The 18,985-nt window shown below is 41.0% G+C and overlaps 1 protein-coding gene across 4 annotated transcripts; it reads left to right on the forward strand.

Moving 5' to 3' along the window:
- The first annotated feature begins 21 nt into the window (after window positions 1–21).
- Window positions 22–18,175, forward strand: LOC103878644 (alpha-1,3-mannosyl-glycoprotein 4-beta-N-acetylglucosaminyltransferase C-like). 4 transcript variants are annotated; one of them, XM_009189689.3, is made up of 6 exons: window positions 23–194; window positions 321–450; window positions 1,199–1,235; window positions 1,603–1,777; window positions 2,700–2,856; window positions 16,939–18,175. In XM_009189689.3, exons 4-6 carry the CDS (start codon window positions 1,670–1,672, stop codon window positions 18,072–18,074), a joined length of 1,401 nt encoding a protein of 466 aa, XP_009187953.1. In that variant the 5' UTR covers window positions 23–194; window positions 321–450; window positions 1,199–1,235; window positions 1,603–1,669; the 3' UTR covers window positions 18,075–18,175. The 4 variants fall into 4 exon arrangements, with proteins under 4 accessions (XP_009187963.1, XP_009187953.1, XP_009187957.1 ...); XM_009189699.4 differs by lacking the exon at window positions 1,199–1,235 and having other exon boundaries at window positions 22–194; window positions 2,703–2,856; XM_009189693.4 differs by lacking the exon at window positions 1,199–1,235 and having other exon boundaries at window positions 1,569–1,777.
- The last annotated feature ends 810 nt before the right edge of the window (window positions 18,176–18,985 follow it).

Genomic DNA, 18,985 nt, shown 5'->3' on the forward strand with positions numbered 1-18,985 from the left:
GACTAACTTTGTCTTGCCTCAGAGGATGCATACACCTTCTGGCCCCATCCCAGGGTCCCCAAACATTTTATTTTCTTCTTCTTGACTTTGGGGAAAGCCCTGAACATTCAAGTGGTATAGAGGTCAGGTCAGTCGCCGTGCATCCAGGAAAAAAAAAAAAAAAAATCTCAAATGAAACTACAACTCCAGTCAAGGTGAGGACCTTTTCAATCTCCTTATTTACTGTCCCCTCAAAAGTTCTGGGGGACTGGAAGTTTCCTGTCAGAAAGGGAAATTGTCCCTGGGACCTCTGACTTGATGTCATTCATCACCTACCTTAGGTCCTTAACAAGTGCTTAGAAGTGCCATGTCTACGTTTTGTTCCATGAGTCATCTAGAAGAACAAAAGAAACTGACATGAAAAAGAGTCATGAAAGATGAATGCCTAACCAAAAAGGGTCCAGACTTCAGGTAATGGAGAGGACTGCCCTGGAAGAATCTGAGTTTGCTCCCAAAGCCCCTGAGAAGCAGTGATATATAGGAAAAACAGTCTCTGGCATCAGGCAGGAAAACCTGTGGGAACATAGGACTATCACATCTAAATATGAGAGGAAATGGTGGCTCAAGGTTCAGGTTTGGAGAGGACAAAATAACACACTGTCTTTTCTTCTTGGAGCTACAGCCTTTGGATATGGCTTCAGTGTGTTCTGATCCCATCGAGGATCGTAGAAAGAGATGAGGAAGAGGGTGCTTAGCAACTGATAAAGATTTCCACCTCACAGAACTGGCTCAACATGAGCCAAATCAACATCTGTATGGAACATAAGAGTTAGTGGTAGACAGGGCGCAGTGGGCACTCTGGAAAGGATAGAACTTGGAGGGGAGAGAGAATTAAAGGCTTCAGATATCTCCTTCTAGAACATTCCATGATGCTTAATGTAGGATATATATATATACAAACTAGAGTAAAGTCTGCAAAAATATCTTCCTGACTCCAGAGAGTCAGTAGGGTGAAGGAGTCAATAGGCTCTTGCAAGATTTTTCTATTACAAATACTCATTAGAGATCACACCCTCTCTATTCCCATCACCCCTTCCTTACCTCCTCGATGAATGCTGTCTGGTTCAAATGTGTGAATAAGAAATGTTCTCTATAATGCACTTGGAAACTCCTATTAAAACAGAATCAAGGTCTCTTCTCTTCACCTTGCCTTTGGCAGAAATCATGTCAGGGACTTTGGAGTTGGGGCAATCAAGGTAAGAAAGAGCTCTGGAAATTTAATTAAACGTTGGTGTCCAGAAGAAGGAAAATGAAGGAATGGATATGGAGACTTGCAGGCAAGAGTGGGGGCAACTGAAGCTGTGATATTAAGGGCACTTTGCATGCATTTTTATACATCTGTGTTTCTCAAATGTAAGAAAGGCATAGCTCTGTTTTTAAGGGGAAAAAATCATTAAGGATTCTTAAGAATATATATAAGAACCCCAGGTTTAATATTACTGGCTTTGGAAACTATACTTATTCAATGATAATTGTAATTTGATATTTTTGATAATCTTGTAATTTGAATTTTTTTATGTTACCATCAGATGAAAACTTTTCTCAGTAGTGTGTACATTTCAGACATCCAAGAATACACTGAAGGATCACAGATAGGGAAACAGCTCTGCAAGTTTCCAACTCCAGCACCATGAGAGATTTTCTATGGAAACTCATCATTATTGCAACAGCAGTAGTGCTCCCAATCTACTATTTCATTGACGAAAATCCCTTTGATACTGCAAGTTTCCTGTCTTTGGTGAGTACCAGAAATTTTAAGTGGGGCAAACTTTCCTGGACAGAATGAAAGAAAGCATTTATGTGAGTGTATATTTAAATGAAACTGTCACAAATGCTATTGACATTCAAGGAAGAAAAAAGACAAGCAAGTTTGAGGAATCAACATATTTTTCCTTGATGGAGACAATAAGGGATAGTAACACTCTGGAAGAAAGAAAATTCAGGGCTGGGAAGAAATAACACTGATTTAATGCTTCGGCAGAGTTTGCCCTTTTCTTATAGCAATTGATGATGTAGAGATTTTTCTTCTTGTTTAGTAAGTTTCCCATTACAGAAAAGTTCCCTTGGTTTTCAAAGTTATACATTATCCCCCATTTTCTGCATTAGGATCCTGAAGCTCACAAATAGTTAAGTCATTTCTCCAAGTCAAGAAAAGTTTTAAGGAGCAGAGAAAATTCTGCCAGAACCCAGAAAAGGCAAAGAAAAGAAGGGAGGGTGGTGAATGAACTTGGAAGGGTGAAATGCCACCAGTGGGAAAGAATTTAGAGTGAAGCACTGGGGTGCTTAACTGGCCTCCTGTATCTCTCATGCTTAACACATGCTATGCCCTTCTTGGGATTAGGTGACCCATACTAGACTGTAATCAAAAAGGATAATTGTGGGTGAAGAATGGCAGAGCTAGACATTGTCTCATTCCCTACATAAAGCGAAGGAGAGCTAGAGAAATCCCAACTCCCTTTACTCCAGGATCCGTAATCTATATATGTAACAACCCCTGGGGTAGGATTGTTTCAGAAGAGAAGGAAGAAGTTTGAACTGAGCTTGAGCCAACCTGCCCTGTATCCTGAAGATGATTTCATTATATTATGCAAAGGGAAATGTAACTAACCATTTTTCCCAAAAGGGATGAATCACAGAGCTGAAACTCACTCTTTCCTCAGAAGGAAAAGGAGATGGTAGCTTGGCAGAGAGCCCGAATGCAGATCAATCCTGGTAGAACAAACCACATGAAAACCTTCAAAGATATGCAGAAAAACTCAGAACCGCTTGAAAATGTGAACTCCCACATCTTGCTTGGAGCCTCTCCCACAGTAAAAAGTGAGTGTCCACCGGGGGTGTAGATCATCCAGGTTAGGCAAGGGTAGAGGGGGAAGGCAAGTGGAAAGGAAAGGGAACAGATAACTCGGGAAGAAAACAGGGATGCTGAAATGAAGGACCAGGCCTATAGAATTTGACTGCAAAAGGGCCGGGCGCGGTGGCTCACGCCTGTAATCCCAGCACTTTGGGAGGCCGAGGAGGGCGGATCACGAGGTCAGGAGATGGAGACCATCCTGGCTAACATGGTGAAACCCCGTCTTTACTAAAAATGAAAAAAATTAGGCCGGGCGCGGTGGCTCAAGCCTGTAATCCCAGCACTTTGGGAGGCCGAGACAGGCGGATCACGAGGTCAGGAGATCGAGACCATCCTGGCTAACACGGTGAAACCCCGTCTCTACTAAAAAATACAAAAAACTAGCCGGGCGAGGTGGCAGGCGCCTGTAGTCCCAGCTACTCGGGAGGCTGAGGCAGGAGAATGGCGTGAACCCGGGAGGCAGAGCTTGCAGTGAGCTGAGATCTGGCCACTGCACTCCAGCCTGGGCGACAGAGCAACACTCTGTCTCAAAAAAAAAAAAAAAGAAAAAAATTAGCCGGGAGCGCTGGTGGGCGCCTGTAGTCCCAGCTACTTGGGAGGCTGAGGCAGGAGAATGGCGTGAACCTGGGAGGCGGAGCTTGCAGTGAGCCCAGATCGCGCCCCTGCACTCCAGCCTGGGCGACAGAGCAAGACTCCATCTCAAAAAGAAAAAAAAAAAAAAAGAATTTGACTGCAAAAGATAGCAATTCTGACTCCATGAATCTCCCAATCCCTTTTCTGATGAAACAAGGGAGACAATGGGAAAAGTACAGGAGAAAACTATGGGAAGGGGGACTGAGTAAAGGGGAAAGAACTAGGGAGGGGACAATGCAGTGTCTTGAGTGGGTAGTCCCGTCGGGTTCTGTGGGGCTCTAAAGAGCATCTAATAGCTTGCCACTCGTGCTGTGGTCCACAGACTGACAGCTAGTGTCCATGGACGTCAGCAGCGTCTGTCTGGCAGCTTGTTCCACATGTTTGACATGTGGAATCTTAGGTCCACCCCAGACCTACAGAATCAGAATTTTCATCTTAACCAGACCCCCAAGCAATTGGTATGCACATTAAAGCCTGAGAAGTATGCTTTCGTAGATCTGGGGCACAGAGATGATTCTGGAGAGCACAGCCAGGACTAGCACATGTTTCAGATCAGCAAAATCAGTTCTGATGCTTTTTAGACTCTCCATATGATGGAGACCCTGCCCTTTTCATCCTCAGTGTGGGCTACCCTTGCAGTCTTTATGGAACTTCATTTGTAGTAAACAAACATATTCTCATTATAAACTATTTCCATACAATACATTGTAAGTATATACATATTGTATAGCGAGTAAAAAGTGATAGTTCCTTTTTCTCCCTCATTCCTCTCCTCTCCCCCAGAAGTCTAATAAGTACCCTTCTTGAGATCCAGATATCTTTCTAACATGTACATATATACATGTCTGGGGGATTTTTAAAGGCCATCTTATATGTATTGTTCTGAGATTTGCTTTTTTCTTTCATTCATTTGTACATGTTTTCTGGGTTTGGTGGCTCACACCTGTAATCTCAACACTTTGGGAGGCTGAGGCGGGAGGAATACTTGAGTCCAGGAGTTTGAGACTATAGTGAGCTATAATTGTGCCAATGTGCTCCAGCTCTGGGCCACACAGGGGAGACTCTTGTCTTTTTTTTTTTTAACTTTCACTTTAAATTCAGGGGTATATGTGCAAGTTTGTTACATAGGTTAACTTGTGTCATGGGGGTTTGTTGTACAGATTATGTCATCACCCAGGTATTAAACCTAGTATCCATTAGTTATTTTTCCTGATCTTCTCCCTCCTCCGCCTTCCACCATCCGGTACGCCCCAGTGTGTGTTGTTCTCCTCAATGTTTCCATGTGTTCTCATCATTTAGCTCCCACTTATAAGTGAGAACATGCAGTATTTGGTTTTCTGTTCGTTCTTGCATTAGTTTGCTAAGAATAATGGCCTCCAGCTCCATCCACGTCCCTGCAAAAGACAAGATCTCCTTTCTTATAGCTGCATGGTGTTCCATGGTATATATGTACACATTTTCTTTATCTGGTCTTTCCTTGATGGGCATTAGGTTGACTCCATATCTTTATTATTATGAATAGTGCTGCAATAACATTCGCATGCATGTGTCTTTACAATAGAACAATTTCTATTCCTTTGGGTATATACCTAGTAATGGGATTGCTGTGTCGAATGATAGTTCTGTCTTTAGGTCTCTGAGGAATCGCCACACTGTCTTCCACAATGGTTGAACTAATTAACACTCCCACCAACAGTGTGTAAGCATTCCTTTTTCTCTACAGTCTCACCAGAATCTGTTGGCTTTTGACTTTTTAGTAATAGCCATTCTGACTGGTGTGAGGTGGGTTTGATTTACATTACATCATTGTGGCTTTGATTTACATTTCTCTAATGATCAGTGACAGATTTTTTTCATGTGGTTGTTGGCCACATGTGTGTCTTCTTTTGAAAAGTGTCTGTTCCTTTCCTTTGCCTACTTTTTAATGGGGTTGTTTGCTTTTTTCTTCTTGCAAATTTGTGTAAGTTCTTTATAGATGCTGGATATTAGACCTCTGATGGATGCATAGTTTGCAAAAATTCAGGAGGAGACCCTGCCTTGAAAAAAAGTGTATATTTTGGAGAGTTTTTCCTTACCTCCTTCTTTTTTTAACTGCTGTCATCAACATAGTGTGGATGTAAAAAAATTTACTTGACTATTCTTATTGATGAGAACTCAATTGTTTTCAACTTTTTGTGCTACAAACAACATCACAATTAATATATTTTTGCTCATATGTAAAAATATTTCTACGAGAAATATACCTGTGTGTGGAACTAATGAGTGAAAGGGCACATGCACTTTGGATTTTGATTGACACCTCAAAATTGCATGGAAAAAAGCATACTATTAATCACGTCAGTTTATGGATATCTATTTCCTCACAATCTTGCCAGTGCTGCTGTTGTTTGTCAGTTTGAAGGGCAGAAAACATTTCTTTTGATTTGGTGATATTTGTGATAATTTGATATCCCTGATTATTTTGACAGTTGAGCTTTTTTTATGTTTAAGGGTCATATTTATTCACTCTGTGGATGGTCTATTCATATCCTCTGGTAATTTTCTACCGTGTTGATTGCTTTTTGTTGTTGATTTATAGGAGTTTTAAAATATATTATGAGTGCTCATTTTATATATTATATACATATCATTGCATTTATCTATTGTTAAATATGTCCCTCTTTGCCACTTGTCTTTTGTTCATGGTTATTTGTCATATGAATTTTAAAAATCATATATAGTCATATAAAGGAAAAATGAAGCAGGCAAAGAAAAAAAGAATATTTTCTATAATCAAATTCGTTCACGGTTTTTATAGCTTCTAGGTTTTATGACTGTTTTGGGGGGAAAGTCCCTATTACAATATTATTTTTGGAAAATTTTACTATATGCTCTTCTAATACTCTTCTGATTTTTCTATTTCAGGTATAAATATTTCACATAGTTTAAATTTATTTTTAATTAGGATCTGAGCTAAATAATATACTTTATTTACAATTGGATATCCTGTGATCTCAAAACCATTTACTGAATATTCCATCTTTTCCTCCCACTGAGAAGAAATGCCACTTTTGTCATAGAAACTCCCATATGTGCATGGGTTTATTTTTGAAAATCATTTTGTTCCATTGACTTTTTTAATGTTCCTGTACTAATTCCACATGATTTGAGCTTCTAATGGTTTATTGTATATGTTGTCAGACTAATCCTTCCTCCCCCACTTATTTATGTCCTATTTCAAATTATTGTCTATTCTTTATTTTTTCTCCTCCAGATGAATTTTTAATTAGCTTATTAAACATCATGAAAAACATACTCTTGACTGAGATTGCATTAAATGCATAGATAGACTTGGAGTTCATTGATATCTTTATAATACCAAATCATAGCCTGGCATGGTGGCTCACGCCTGTAATCCCAACACTTTGGGAGGCTGAGGTGAGAGAAATCACTTGAGGTCAGGACTTCAAAACCAGCCTATCCAACATGGCGAAATCCCGTCTCTACTAAAAATACAAAAATTAGCCGTGTGCGGTGGTGGGCACCTGTAATTCCAGTACTTGGAATGCCGAGGCAGGAGAATCAGTTGAACCCAGGAAGTGAAGGTTGCAGTGAGCCAAAATTATGCCACTTCACTCCAGTCTGGGTGTCAGAGTGAGACCTTGTCTCAAAAAAAATAATAATAAAGTAATTAATAATGAATCATACCATTCAAGAATGTGTTATGTATCTACATGTATTCCAGGCTTCTTGTATGGGCTTCATTAAAGCTTTGTCATTTGTCTTAGGTACATTCCTCCGTATATTGCAGTTCTTCACACTTTGTGGCTTCCTTTTCCACTACGTCTGATAATTCATTATTTTAAGTTTGAAAAAATTCTAGCTGTTTCTGTGCTGATCTGTTATCAATCATCTTAATGAACTCTCTTGGTTCTTTTTTTATTATTATTGGGACAGATTCTCACTCTGTCGCCTAAACTGGAGTGCAGTGGCAAAATCTCGGCTCACTGCAACCTCTGCTGCCCAGGATCAAGCAATTCTCCTGCCTCAGCCTCCTGTGTAGCTGGGATTACAGGCACCCATCACCATGCCCAGCTAATTTTTTTTGTATTTTTAGTAGAGATGGGGTTTCGCCATGTTGGTCAGGCTGGTCTTGAACTCCTGACCTCAGGTGATCCACCCGCCTCAGCCTCCCAAAGTCCTGGGATTACAGGCATGAGCCACCACACCTGGACTCTCTTGTTGGTTCTAATTGTTCATCAGATTCTCTTGAGTTAGCTATGCAGACCATCATATTATCTGCAAATAGTGACAACTTTGTCTCTTTCCGACATTTCACTCTCTCATTTCTTACATTATTTCATTGACCATTATAAGTAGATGCAAGCATCTTTGTCCTATTCCTCACTTCCATAGAAATTCTTCTATATTAGTTCATCATTATGATGTTTTCTTAATTTTTTAACTTACATGTGTCAAAGGATAAACAAAGTTTTGTGCTGTGTTTGAGGTTTACAATATATCAAAAGCACTTTTATCTTAATCTCTTCAGAGAGGATACAGTAGGTGGACTGCAGTATCAAACAATGGAAATCTTACTCAACTTTCCATAGAGTTAAAGTACAAAGAGTTTAGCCTAAAGTAGATATATCAGTCAGGATTCAACCAAAGAAGCATAACCAGTAGGAGATATATTAAGGGATTTATTGCACTAAATTGGCAATTGTGGGAGCTGAAAGGCAAGTCCAAAATCCATAGGTGGGTCATCAGTATGGGGAGGCTGGAAACGCCAGGGCAAGAACAGAAGCTGCTATCCACAGGTGGGATTTCTTCTTCTTCAGAGAAGCCTCAGTTGTGCTCTTTCGCCTGATTGAATCAGGCCCGTCAGTCAATCTCCCTTGTTTTCCCCTCCACCAGGGGTAATGCTGTCCTGAATTTGATGTTTATACTTCCCTTATATTTCTCAATAAACTTACAATTAATTATTCCAAACTAATATTATTATTGCCTGTTTTTTGTGTTTTTGTTTGTTTGTTTGCTGTTGGGAACAAGCCTCCCAAAATCTGCCCATAAACTGGCCCCAAAACTGGCCATAAACAAAATCTCTGCAGCATTGTGACAGTTCATGATGGCCATAATGCCCACGCTGGAAGGTTGTGGGTTTACCGGAATGAGGGCAAGGAACAACTGGTCGGCCCAGGGTGGAAAACCACTTAAAGGCATTCCTAAGCCACAAACAATAGCATGAGCGATCTGTGCGTTTAGGACATGCTCCTGCTGCAGTTAACTAGCCCAACCTATTCCTTTAATTCGGCCCTTCCCTTTGTTTCCCATAAGGAATACTTTTAGTTAATTTAATATCTACAGAAACAATGCTAATGACTGGCTTGCTGCTAATAAATACATGGGTAAATCTCTATTCTGGGCTCTCAGCTCTGAAGGCTGTGAGACCCCTGATTTCCCATTTCACACCTCTATATTTCTATGTGTGTGTCTTTAATTCCTCTAGGATTTCGGCAGTTTGTTTGTTTTCATTTTGTTCTGTTTTGTTTTGAGATGGAGTTTCACTCTGTCACCCAGACTGGAGTGCAATGGAGCAATCTAGGCTCACTGCAACCTCTGCCTCCTGGGTTCAAGCAATCCTCCTGCCTCAGCCTCCCAAGTAGCTGGGATTACAGGTGCCCACCACCATTCCCAGCTAATTTTTGTATTTTTTTAGTAGAGAGGAGGTTTCACCATGTTGGCCAGGCTGGTCTCAAACTCCTGACCTCAAGTGATCCACCTACCTGGGCCTCCCAAAGTGCTGGGATTACAGGCATGAGCTGGCCTAATTGCCTGTTCTTAAACTTCATAAAAATGGTATAAAACTGTGTGTGTTTTTTCCAGAACTTACTTTTTTCACTTAATGTTTGTGAGATTCCTTTTACTTCCTATTCATTCTTTTTTCACCTAATGTTACATTTGTGTTATACTCTGTGTAAAACATTCGACTTCGTTTTGAATGAACCATCACAATGTTTTGATTCATTCTCCTGTTGATAGACACTTAGGTTACTGCCAGTTTTTTCTGTTAACAACAATGTTGCTATGAATATTCTTGTACACAAATCTGTATGAACACACATGAGCAATTATTTAGGATATATTCCTAGGAGTAAAATTGCTAGATTATAAGACATCCATATCTTCTCCTTTATTAGATTTTGCCAAATTGATCCCTAAAATGACCTACCAAAATAAAAACAAAAAAGCACACCCATCACAGTTATTACTGGTTCACTCTCTAATGTGAAGTATGTTTTAAATAAATCAACATACTAAAGATTGTTTTAAATGACTTATCAGTTTATTCTCACCATCAAGATATGAAGCCCTGTTGTTCCACGTCTTTGCCATCTGTTAGTATTGTCAGATTTTCTTTTTTTTAATTGAGATGGCAGGTGTCTGTCTATGTTGCCCAGGCTGGTCCCAAACTCCTGGGATCAAGCCATCCTCCTGCCTCAGGCTCCCAAAGTGCTGGGAATACAGAGATGAGTCACCACGCCTGGCCCAGATTTTTCAACTGCTGTAATTCTTTGGTTTTAATTTGCTCTTCCCTGACTACCAGTAGGTTGAGCAACTGCCTGTTGATCATGCATGTTTTCATGTATCTATTGATCATTTATAGTTTTTTGTTTTTTGTGGCATGCCAGTTCGTAAATTTTGTATATTTTCTTAATAGTTTTTGTATTTATAGTAATTTTTAAAATCTTCATTTATCTACTTGTGACATATTTTCATTCTTAATATTATTTATGTTTTCACCATTTTAAACTATAGGTTTAGGCAGGGTGCAGTGGCTCACGCCTGTAATCCCAGCACTTTGGGAGGCCAAGACAGGTGGATCACCTGAGGTCAGGAGTTCGAGACCAGCCTGGCCAACATGGCAAAACCCCATCTCTACTAAAAACATAAAAATTAGCTGGGTATGGTGGCAGATGCTTGTAATCACAGCTACTCAGGAGGCTGAGGCAGAAGAATCGCTTGAACCCAGGAGGCAAGGCCACAGTGAGTTGAGATCTCACCATTTACTCTAGCCTGGGTGACAAGAGCAAAACTCTCTCAAAACAAAAACAAAAAACTGTAGGTTTAGTTGATTAAACTTTTCTTTCTTCCTTTTTTTTTTTTTTTTTTTGAGACGAAGTCTTGCTCTGTCGCCCAGGCTGGAGTGCAGTGGTGCCATCTCTGCTCACTGCAAGCTCCGCCTCCCGGGTTCATGCCATTCTCCTGCCTCAGCCTCCCGAGTAGCTGGGACTACAGGCGCCCACCACCACGCCCAGCTAATTTTTTGTATTTTCAGTAGAGACGAGGTTTCACCGTGTTAGCCAGGATGGTCTCGATCTCCTGACCTCGTGACCCGCCCACCTCAGCCTCCCAAAGTGCTGTGATTACAAGTGTGAGCCACCGCGCCCGGCCTGATTAAACTTTTCTAACAAACACCTCTTATTGATCTTTTACAGTTTTTAATCTATTGTATTTAATTACATTCTGCTTTTATCTTCTTAATTCCACATTCTGCTTCTGTTGGTTTTATTTTTGCCTGGTTTCTTTATTTTCTCATTTTATTTATTTTCTTTTCATGTTGCTTTCGAGAAAATACACTGAAAGATGTTACTTCTGTACGTCCCACTCCCACTTTAACCACGTCCCACAGGTAGTGGTCTACCATGTTCTTATTTCCATTTATTTCTAAGTACCTGTTAATTTCCATTTGGATTTCCTGTTTAACCCAAGAGATATTTAGAACAGTGACTTTTCATTTCCAAAGGGATGCTGTTAGATTTTCATGATTAGTTTTAACTTTATTGCATTATAATCAAAGAATATGAGATATAAAATTACAATATTCAGGACAATTAAAAGTAAAATTGTCTTCATGGTCTAATGCATAGCCAGTATTTTCTATGGATATCTGAAAGGAATGTGTATCATCTGATGAGCTGATGAGCACCACACACATACACAAACACATACACACGTACACACGATGAATTTTGTTAATTGTTTTAGTAAAAACTGTTTCTTGATTTTCATTTACTTAATCTATTGATTTCCAGAGAGGCTAAATATTTCCCAGTGTGATTATGGATATATTTATTTTTGCTTGTATTTCTAAAGTTTTATTTCATATGTAGCTTTGAAATAGGTGAGTTCTATTTGTCAACATTTAAACAATATATTTTTCAGTACTCTATTTTCGACATTTTTGTAGTGTGTGTGTGTGTTTTATAAAATGTATAGAGCTGAATTTCATTTAACATTGATATTAAATGAAGTATTTTTCCAGATACCCCTCTTTCCTATTAACCTTGGGTCCAATTCAGAAATACATGGAGGTTGGATAGGTAGTTAAATGAAACATCTCCCGCTTTTTTCTTCACATGAAGCTGGGTTGAAGACGTGTCTGGGATCCAAGAACACAATCAGCTTTGGAGTGCATCCCACCCCCTCCTGTTCCAGGGTCCTCTGGTCTCAGATTTAAAGAAACAAAATAGAAACCCAAGAAATTGGGTCTGTAGAACAAGCATTTAACCATTCAGATGAACAGAATCTTGCTCCTGTTTTTCACTCCACTGAGCACGAAAGTCTAACAAAGCTGAGAAGGAGGCTGCACGTGCACATTACCTGTAATAACCCAGTGCCGAGACCAGCTCGGTCGGGGAGACCCTAACCCAGCGGCGCTAGAGGAATTAAAGACAAACACACAGAAATAGAGAGGTGTAAAGTGGGAAATCAGGGCTCTCACAGCCTTCAGAGCTGAGAGCCCCGAACAGAGATTTACTCACATATTTATTAACAGCAAGCCAGTTATTAGCATTGTTTCTATAGATATTCGATTAACTAAAGGTATCCCTTATGGGAAATAGGATTAACTAAAAGTATCCCTTATGGGAAACGAAGGGCTGAAATAAAGGAATAGTTTGGGCTAGTTAACTGCAGCAAAAGCATGTCCTTAAGGCACAGATCGCTCATGCTATTGTTTGTGGCTGAAGAATGCCTTTAAGCGGTTTTCCACCCTGGGCGGGCCAGGTGTTCCTTGCCCTCATTCCGGTAAACCCACAACCTTCCAGCGTGGGCATTATGGCCATCATAGACATGTCACAGTGCTGCAGAGATTTTATTTATAGCCAGTTTTGGGGCCAGTTTATGGCCACATTTTGGGGGGCCTGTTCCCCACACCCAGCCCTAAAAGAAAACTGTGGGTCAGTGCATGTCAGAGTGATCATCTCAGTAAAGAAATAAGCCAATCAAAGACAGGGAAGCGGGAATGAGAGATTCAAGAAACTTTCGCATGAGAAGATGGGTATTTCTAGTTTAAGAAAAGCATGTGCCAGGTTACTACAAGGAACCCAAGGCAGTTCTCATCCCACACAGCCTCTTCTCATAAGGCTCCATGTGTCTTCTTTTCTGACCCTAACTCCCAGCTCCTCAACTTCTGATTTCTTCCACTGTGCCCTCTAGAACTCATGATCAGTCATCAGCAAAGTTCCCTTCTCTCAGTACAGGTGCACTGTCCACGCTCCTATCTAGTTACAGCCTCTGAACCTTCACACTAGATTTCACCTCTCTTGACCACTCGTTAACATCACTCAAGCAATTTTCTCTATCTTGGGCCACAGATTTTCCCTCCCTCCTCTTATCATACAAACACATTATAATATTTTTCAAATCTTGATAAAAGAAAGCAAACCTCTCTTAAGACCACAGATTTTTGCCTTCGCCTTTTCAACAAAATTACTCTTGGTTATGTAGCCCATGGTTTCCACGTTGTTGTACCCACTGGTCAGCTTCCAATCTCTATCTTACTTGACCTATCACAGCATTTGACACAGTAAATGACTCTCTTCATTCAACGTTCCCTTCCATTGTTTCCAGGATTCCAAACTCTTCTGGTTTTCCTCCAGCATTGCTGGTAGATGCTCAGTCTCTTTTGCTGGTTTATCTTCTCTTTCCAACTTCTAAATGTTGATGTGCCCTAGGGCTCAGTCTAGACTCACCATTTTGGTGACCTCATCCAATCTCACAGCTTTAATCCCTAACTATATGTTAATTGCTCCCAAAAGTATAGAACCAGCCTTGATCTACCTGTGGTCCTCACTGGCCTCTGCAGCAAGAATATGTGTCCCATTTCCCCTGTCACCGAGAATCCTGTGGGCAGCTGCTACTGAAGTGTTTGGCTGGAGAACATGTGGTCTTTTTCCTGTCAGCTCAATCAGGGCTTTGTGATTCTCTTGCTGAACCGGTTCACTTTGGCACCATGTACCCTCCTGAAGTCTGACTGTGACACCCGTTTGATCTCCATAGGTTACAACAGTATTTAATAGAAGAAATAAACCTTGAGACAGAATAAGATCTTTCTGAGTCAAGTACTTTTTTTTTTCTTATTTTTTTGTTTGTTTGTTTTTGTTTTGTTTTGTTTTTTGAGACAGGGTCTCGCTCTGTAACCAAGGGTGGAGTGCAGTGGTGAGATCTCAACTCACTGCAACCTCTGCCTCCCAGGTTCAAGCAATTCTCCCACCTCAGCCTCCTGAGTAGCTGGGACTACAGGGGTGAGCCACCACGCCCAGCTAATTTTTGCATTTTTAATAGAGACAGGTTATCACCACGTTGGCCAGGCTGGTCTCGAACTCCTGACCTCAGGTGATCCACCTGCCTCTCAGCCTCCCAAAGTGTTGGGATTACAGGTGTGAGCCACCATGCCCAGCCTTGATTCAAGTACTTTAAAAATTCAAGAGACAGATCTAAGCTATTTATTATGTCCAAAGAAGATGTTCAGGAGTGCTTACATTTGTCGGTTTTAATAACACAAAGAACTCTCAATGAAAACCTACTTTTTTCTTTAAGTTTAGATGCATTTTTAATTGAATGTGTTTTAAAATATCGGTATGAACTCATGATGTGTTTTATCTTTTTTTTTTTTTAATGTTTCTAGCTCTGTCCACAAGGGCCTAGAAATGACCAACAGTGAGCACCCTTGGTGCCAGATCATAGACTCTAACTCTCATTTTCCACTACAACAAGGGGAGGGGCTCCTTGTAAAAAGTGGATGATTCCAAATCCAAGGCAGGAAATGTCATAGAAGACAGCAGAGAAGCTTTTAAAAACGACTAAAGTTGTATCAGAACAGCTCAGGATCCAACTTCAAGAGCTTATTTGCCAAAGACAGGATAATTTAAGCATCAATAAGAATAAAATTTCCAGCTGGGCATGGTGGCTCATGCCTGTAATCCCAGCACTTTGAGAGGCCAAGGTGGGTGGATCACTTGAGGTCAGGAGTTTGAGACCAGCCTGACCAATATGGTGAAATCCCATCTCTACTAAAAATACAAAAATTAGCGGGGCGTGGCGACAGGCACCTGTAGTCCCAGCTACTCGGGAAGCTGAGGCAGGAGGATCACTTGAACCTGGAAGGCAGAGGTTGCAGTGAGCCAAGATCGTGCCATTGCACTCCAGCCTGAGCAACAGGAGTGAACTTCATCTCAAAAAAAAAAAGAGAGAGAGAGAGAGAGAGAATAAAATTTCCATGATTTGAAACACATGAAATATATGAGTTTATAAGGATCCCCCCCACAAAAAAAAAAAACCTGACACATTTTGTCACCATTTGAGAATGCTAGGGAACCAAGTCATTATTTTATTTGAAAGCTGATAAAAGGGAACCAGCATTTATCCTGCTTTTCTGTATGAACTACAACTGGGTAACCAAAGAGTGAATGAGGGGAATTTTCTCTTTACGGAAACATTCCAGATAATACACAAAGCAGGAATGCTCAACTTAGAATATCACCATATTGCAACCAGTAATGTATTAACAGATCTAGGCATTGAACATCAAAGGCTGCTAACATCATAAAAACAGAAGCAGCCTGCTATTCTGTGCCTTCAGATGAAAGAACACATCACTAATGCATGAAGTATTATTGCCCCAAAATCTAACCTGAACTTGGTCAAGTCCTCATACTAATGTTTTCTACAAACTCTTTATGATTCATATCAGCCGGTTATTTTGCCAAAGAATGTGATTTCCTCTCTGATCTGAGTATTTATTTGACTTATTTGGCATTCTTCAATCATTGTTTCCTCTGTTAGCTTCTATTTCTGTAGTTTCTTTCTGATTTAGTTGTTTCTCTTCCGTTATATTGAAGCTTCTTGTTTCAGATTAATATTTGAGGATCTAGAGTGAACAGTGAACTTCTTCCCTCTAAGAGCCATCCCTGTTTGCCTCTTTGTAAAAGTGGGTTGTGATTATGGAAACCTGCCTCATTCGATTGTAAGACAGGAGTGACATCTGGGGTCACTTCTGATGCTCTCTTCAGCCGCAGGACTCATGCCATGCACTTTCCCCTAGCAGAACATCCACTTTATTTACACAAAAATACTTAGAACTTTAATGTGAGAATGGACATTGTCACCACCAGCCCCTTGGTGGGCACTAGCCCAGTGGTCCTGGAAATAATTCTATAATCAAGTATCCAGAGGACCATCCCAGGGCTCACTCCTCTACTTTATATTTGGTGGCTCTGAACTTAGAATTTTTTTGAGGCCTTCTATAGAAAGATGCACCTGTGCAGTTGTGTTCTCTTGCATATCTTTTGGACTATGCATTCCTCTGCTTATACTTCTCCACCAGTCCTGTTCTGTAGTCTCTCTGTCTTCCAGGAATTCTCCAAATTATGTGGTTCTCCAAATAGTGTGGTTCAGGGCAATCTTTCTGTTTTTTTAATTGGAATTTTGTTTTTGTTTTTTGGGGTAAGGGTGTTGGAAGTTTTGGTTTGTGTGTGTGTGTGTGTGTGTGTTTGAGACACAGTCTCACTCTGTTGGCCAGGCTGCAGTGCAGTAGTTCAATCACGCCTCACTGTAGCCTCAAACTCCCAGCTCAAGTGATCCTCCCACTCCAACCTCAAAAGTAGCTGGCACCACAGGCCTATGCCACCACACCCATCTAGTTTTTTTGTAATTTTTGTAGAGACGCGTTTTGCCATGTTGCCCAGGCTGGTCTTGAATGCCTGGGCTCAAGCGATCCTCCACCTTGGTCTCCCAAAGTGCTGAGATTCACACCTGAGGTTGAAATTATAGGCATGAGCTTAGTGAAATTTGGGGTAGGAGGAATTTGGGGTGGGGCATAGCTGCAAATATTAGTTTGTCATTTTTATCCATTTCCCCCACAATTGTTTTCAACAGCAGTGGTTTTAAAAAGAACTCTCAACTTGTGACCAGATATTAACTCCTAATACAGTCTGTAGTCAGTCCTGGGGGAGAGAAAATGTAAAATAACCACAGGAATATATAAAAGTTGGCATATGGAAAGACCTAAGAGAATATCATAGCCTTACCCATAGCAAATACTTTTCTAATTTCTCTAAGTTGACAAAGGTCCTTTTTCTCCCCAATCCTAGAACTGCTGACCATAGGGATTTCTTCAGTGCAGCGTCCCCAAGGAAGCTACCTCTTGGACACCCTGCAATCTCTCTTCTTTGCTTCCTCCTTGTCTGAGCAGAAATACTTCACTGTTCTGGTACACCTGGCAGATCCTGATCCCAACTGGCTTGATCAAATGATTTCCAATATCTCAACCCTCTTTCAACCATACATCCAGGCCAGACAGCTAGTAGTGATCAACACTCCTCTGAAAAGCTATCTTCCCTTAAAGAACCTTAAGAAAAACTTTAATGACACTCCCACCCATGTAACCTTTCGCTCCAAGCAAAATATGGATTATGCCTTCCTGATGAACTTTGCTACCAACTACTCTGACTATTTCCTGATGATCGAAGATGATGTGAAATGTGCTCCTGGATTTGTCTCCCAGATTGCTACTATACTGTCTGCCTGGGAAAGGAAAGCTTGGGTGACTCTGGAGTTCTCTAGGCTGGGCTTCATTGGAAAACTCTTTCATGCCAGAGATCTCCCCCGCTTTGTTCGTTTCCTTCTCCTCTTCTACCAAGAAATGCCCTGTGACTACCTTCTCTCTCATTTCCGTGACCTTCTCATGCAGAAAAAACCAATCCAATTCTTCCCCTCCCTCTTCCAGCACATGGGCAATTACTCCTCCTTTGAAGGTCAGTTGAACAGCCTCACAGATAAAGAGTTTGAGGGAAATAACATTGGCCCTCCTGGCAACCCTGCTGCCACCATTCACACTAGTCTGAATGTTACCAATGCCTCTGTTCTTATGAATGCCTATAGTCTGGATAAGAGTTTCTTTTATATCAAGGAGGCTAAGGCTGGCAGCCACCTGACTGTGGTTTTGGACATACCTGCTACAGTGTTCCGAGTTCAGGTGCTGACTGGCTCTGAACTGAAAGAGGAGAATCAGGTGAAAGAGGGACAGGTAGAACTGGGCTATGACTCTACCAATCGGATTAATGACTGTGATGACTACATTCTGCTGGGGCTACTGGTGAATGGCATCCTGGATAAGCAGGTGTTATCTGAAGAGTCTGGGAAGAAGGTGAAATGTGTGAGACTGCTTGTAACAGCTGCTCTGCCCTCAGGATTAATAGTCAGGCACATCAACCTCTGGATTAAGTAACTTTTAAGTAATATGTGGAGATTCCAGTAGGACTTCTGGGAGTGCTCAGTTTGGAGGTAGAGTCTACAGAAGTAACAAAACATTAAAGTCTGGAAAGTGGTCAGGTATATCTCTTTACTAGGTCCTTTCAGGATTCTAAGTACAGAAGACACAGCATGTTGAAAGGCCAAGAGAAGGTAACATCCTTTCGGTCACCTTCATGGGTGATCCTAGAGTCATGGGTGGGTAGAAGGGGTTTCTTAAGACATTCTCTGGTTTTCTTTTCTTTTATTTCTTTCTCCCTCTCTTTTTTTTATCTCAAAGTCTCACTCTGTCGCCCAGGCTGGAGTGCAGTAGCGTGATCATAGTTCACTGCAGTCTCCAACTCCAGGCCCAAGCAGTTCTCTCACCTCTTCCTCCCAAGTAGCTGGGACCACAGATGCATGCCACTAGGCCCAGCTAATCTTTTATTTTTTGTAGACATGGGGTCTCACTATATTGCCCAAACTGGTCTCACACTCCTTGGCTCAAGTAATCCTCCCACTTTAGCCTCTCAAAGTGCTGGGATTACTGGCATGAGCCACTATGCCCAGCTCCTTCTCCAGTGTTCTGTCTATAAGGGTCTACCATCCAAAGTTCTTTCCTTGGATCAGTAATGCCAGACCTCTACAAAGAATAGGAACATGTGAGTAAGACTAACTGATGCTCACCTCAGAAGACTGTAACGGTGCATGAGAGAAGACAAAAGTCCTTCCACCAGCCAGGAAATGGATTCGTTAAAGACAACTTCCTATGTGACAGGAAAAAGTCAATCAGCTAAGAATATGACTCTTTTCTCTGTGATCTCATTTTTCCATTATAAGGTATTCGTTCATTCCATAAACATTTATTTGAGTACCTTTTATGTTTAGGCACAGTTCCCTTCTACATAA

This window comes from Papio anubis, chromosome 1 (assembly GCF_008728515.1).
Source record: "Papio anubis isolate 15944 chromosome 1, Panubis1.0, whole genome shotgun sequence".
NCBI lineage: Eukaryota > Metazoa > Chordata > Mammalia > Primates > Cercopithecidae > Papio > Papio anubis.

Coding starts and splice junctions, on each gene's coding strand:
- LOC103878644 (XM_009189689.3), top strand. CDS start 1,670: ATGAGAGATTTTCTATGGAAACTCATCATTATTGCAACAGCAGTAGTG. Junction 1,778..2,699: donor CTGCAAGTTTCCTGTCTTTG/GTGAGTACCAGA, acceptor CTCTTTCCTCAG/AAGGAAAAGGAGATGGTAGC. Junction 2,857..16,938: donor AGCCTCTCCCACAGTAAAAA/GTGAGTGTCCAC, acceptor CCCCAATCCTAG/AACTGCTGACCATAGGGATT.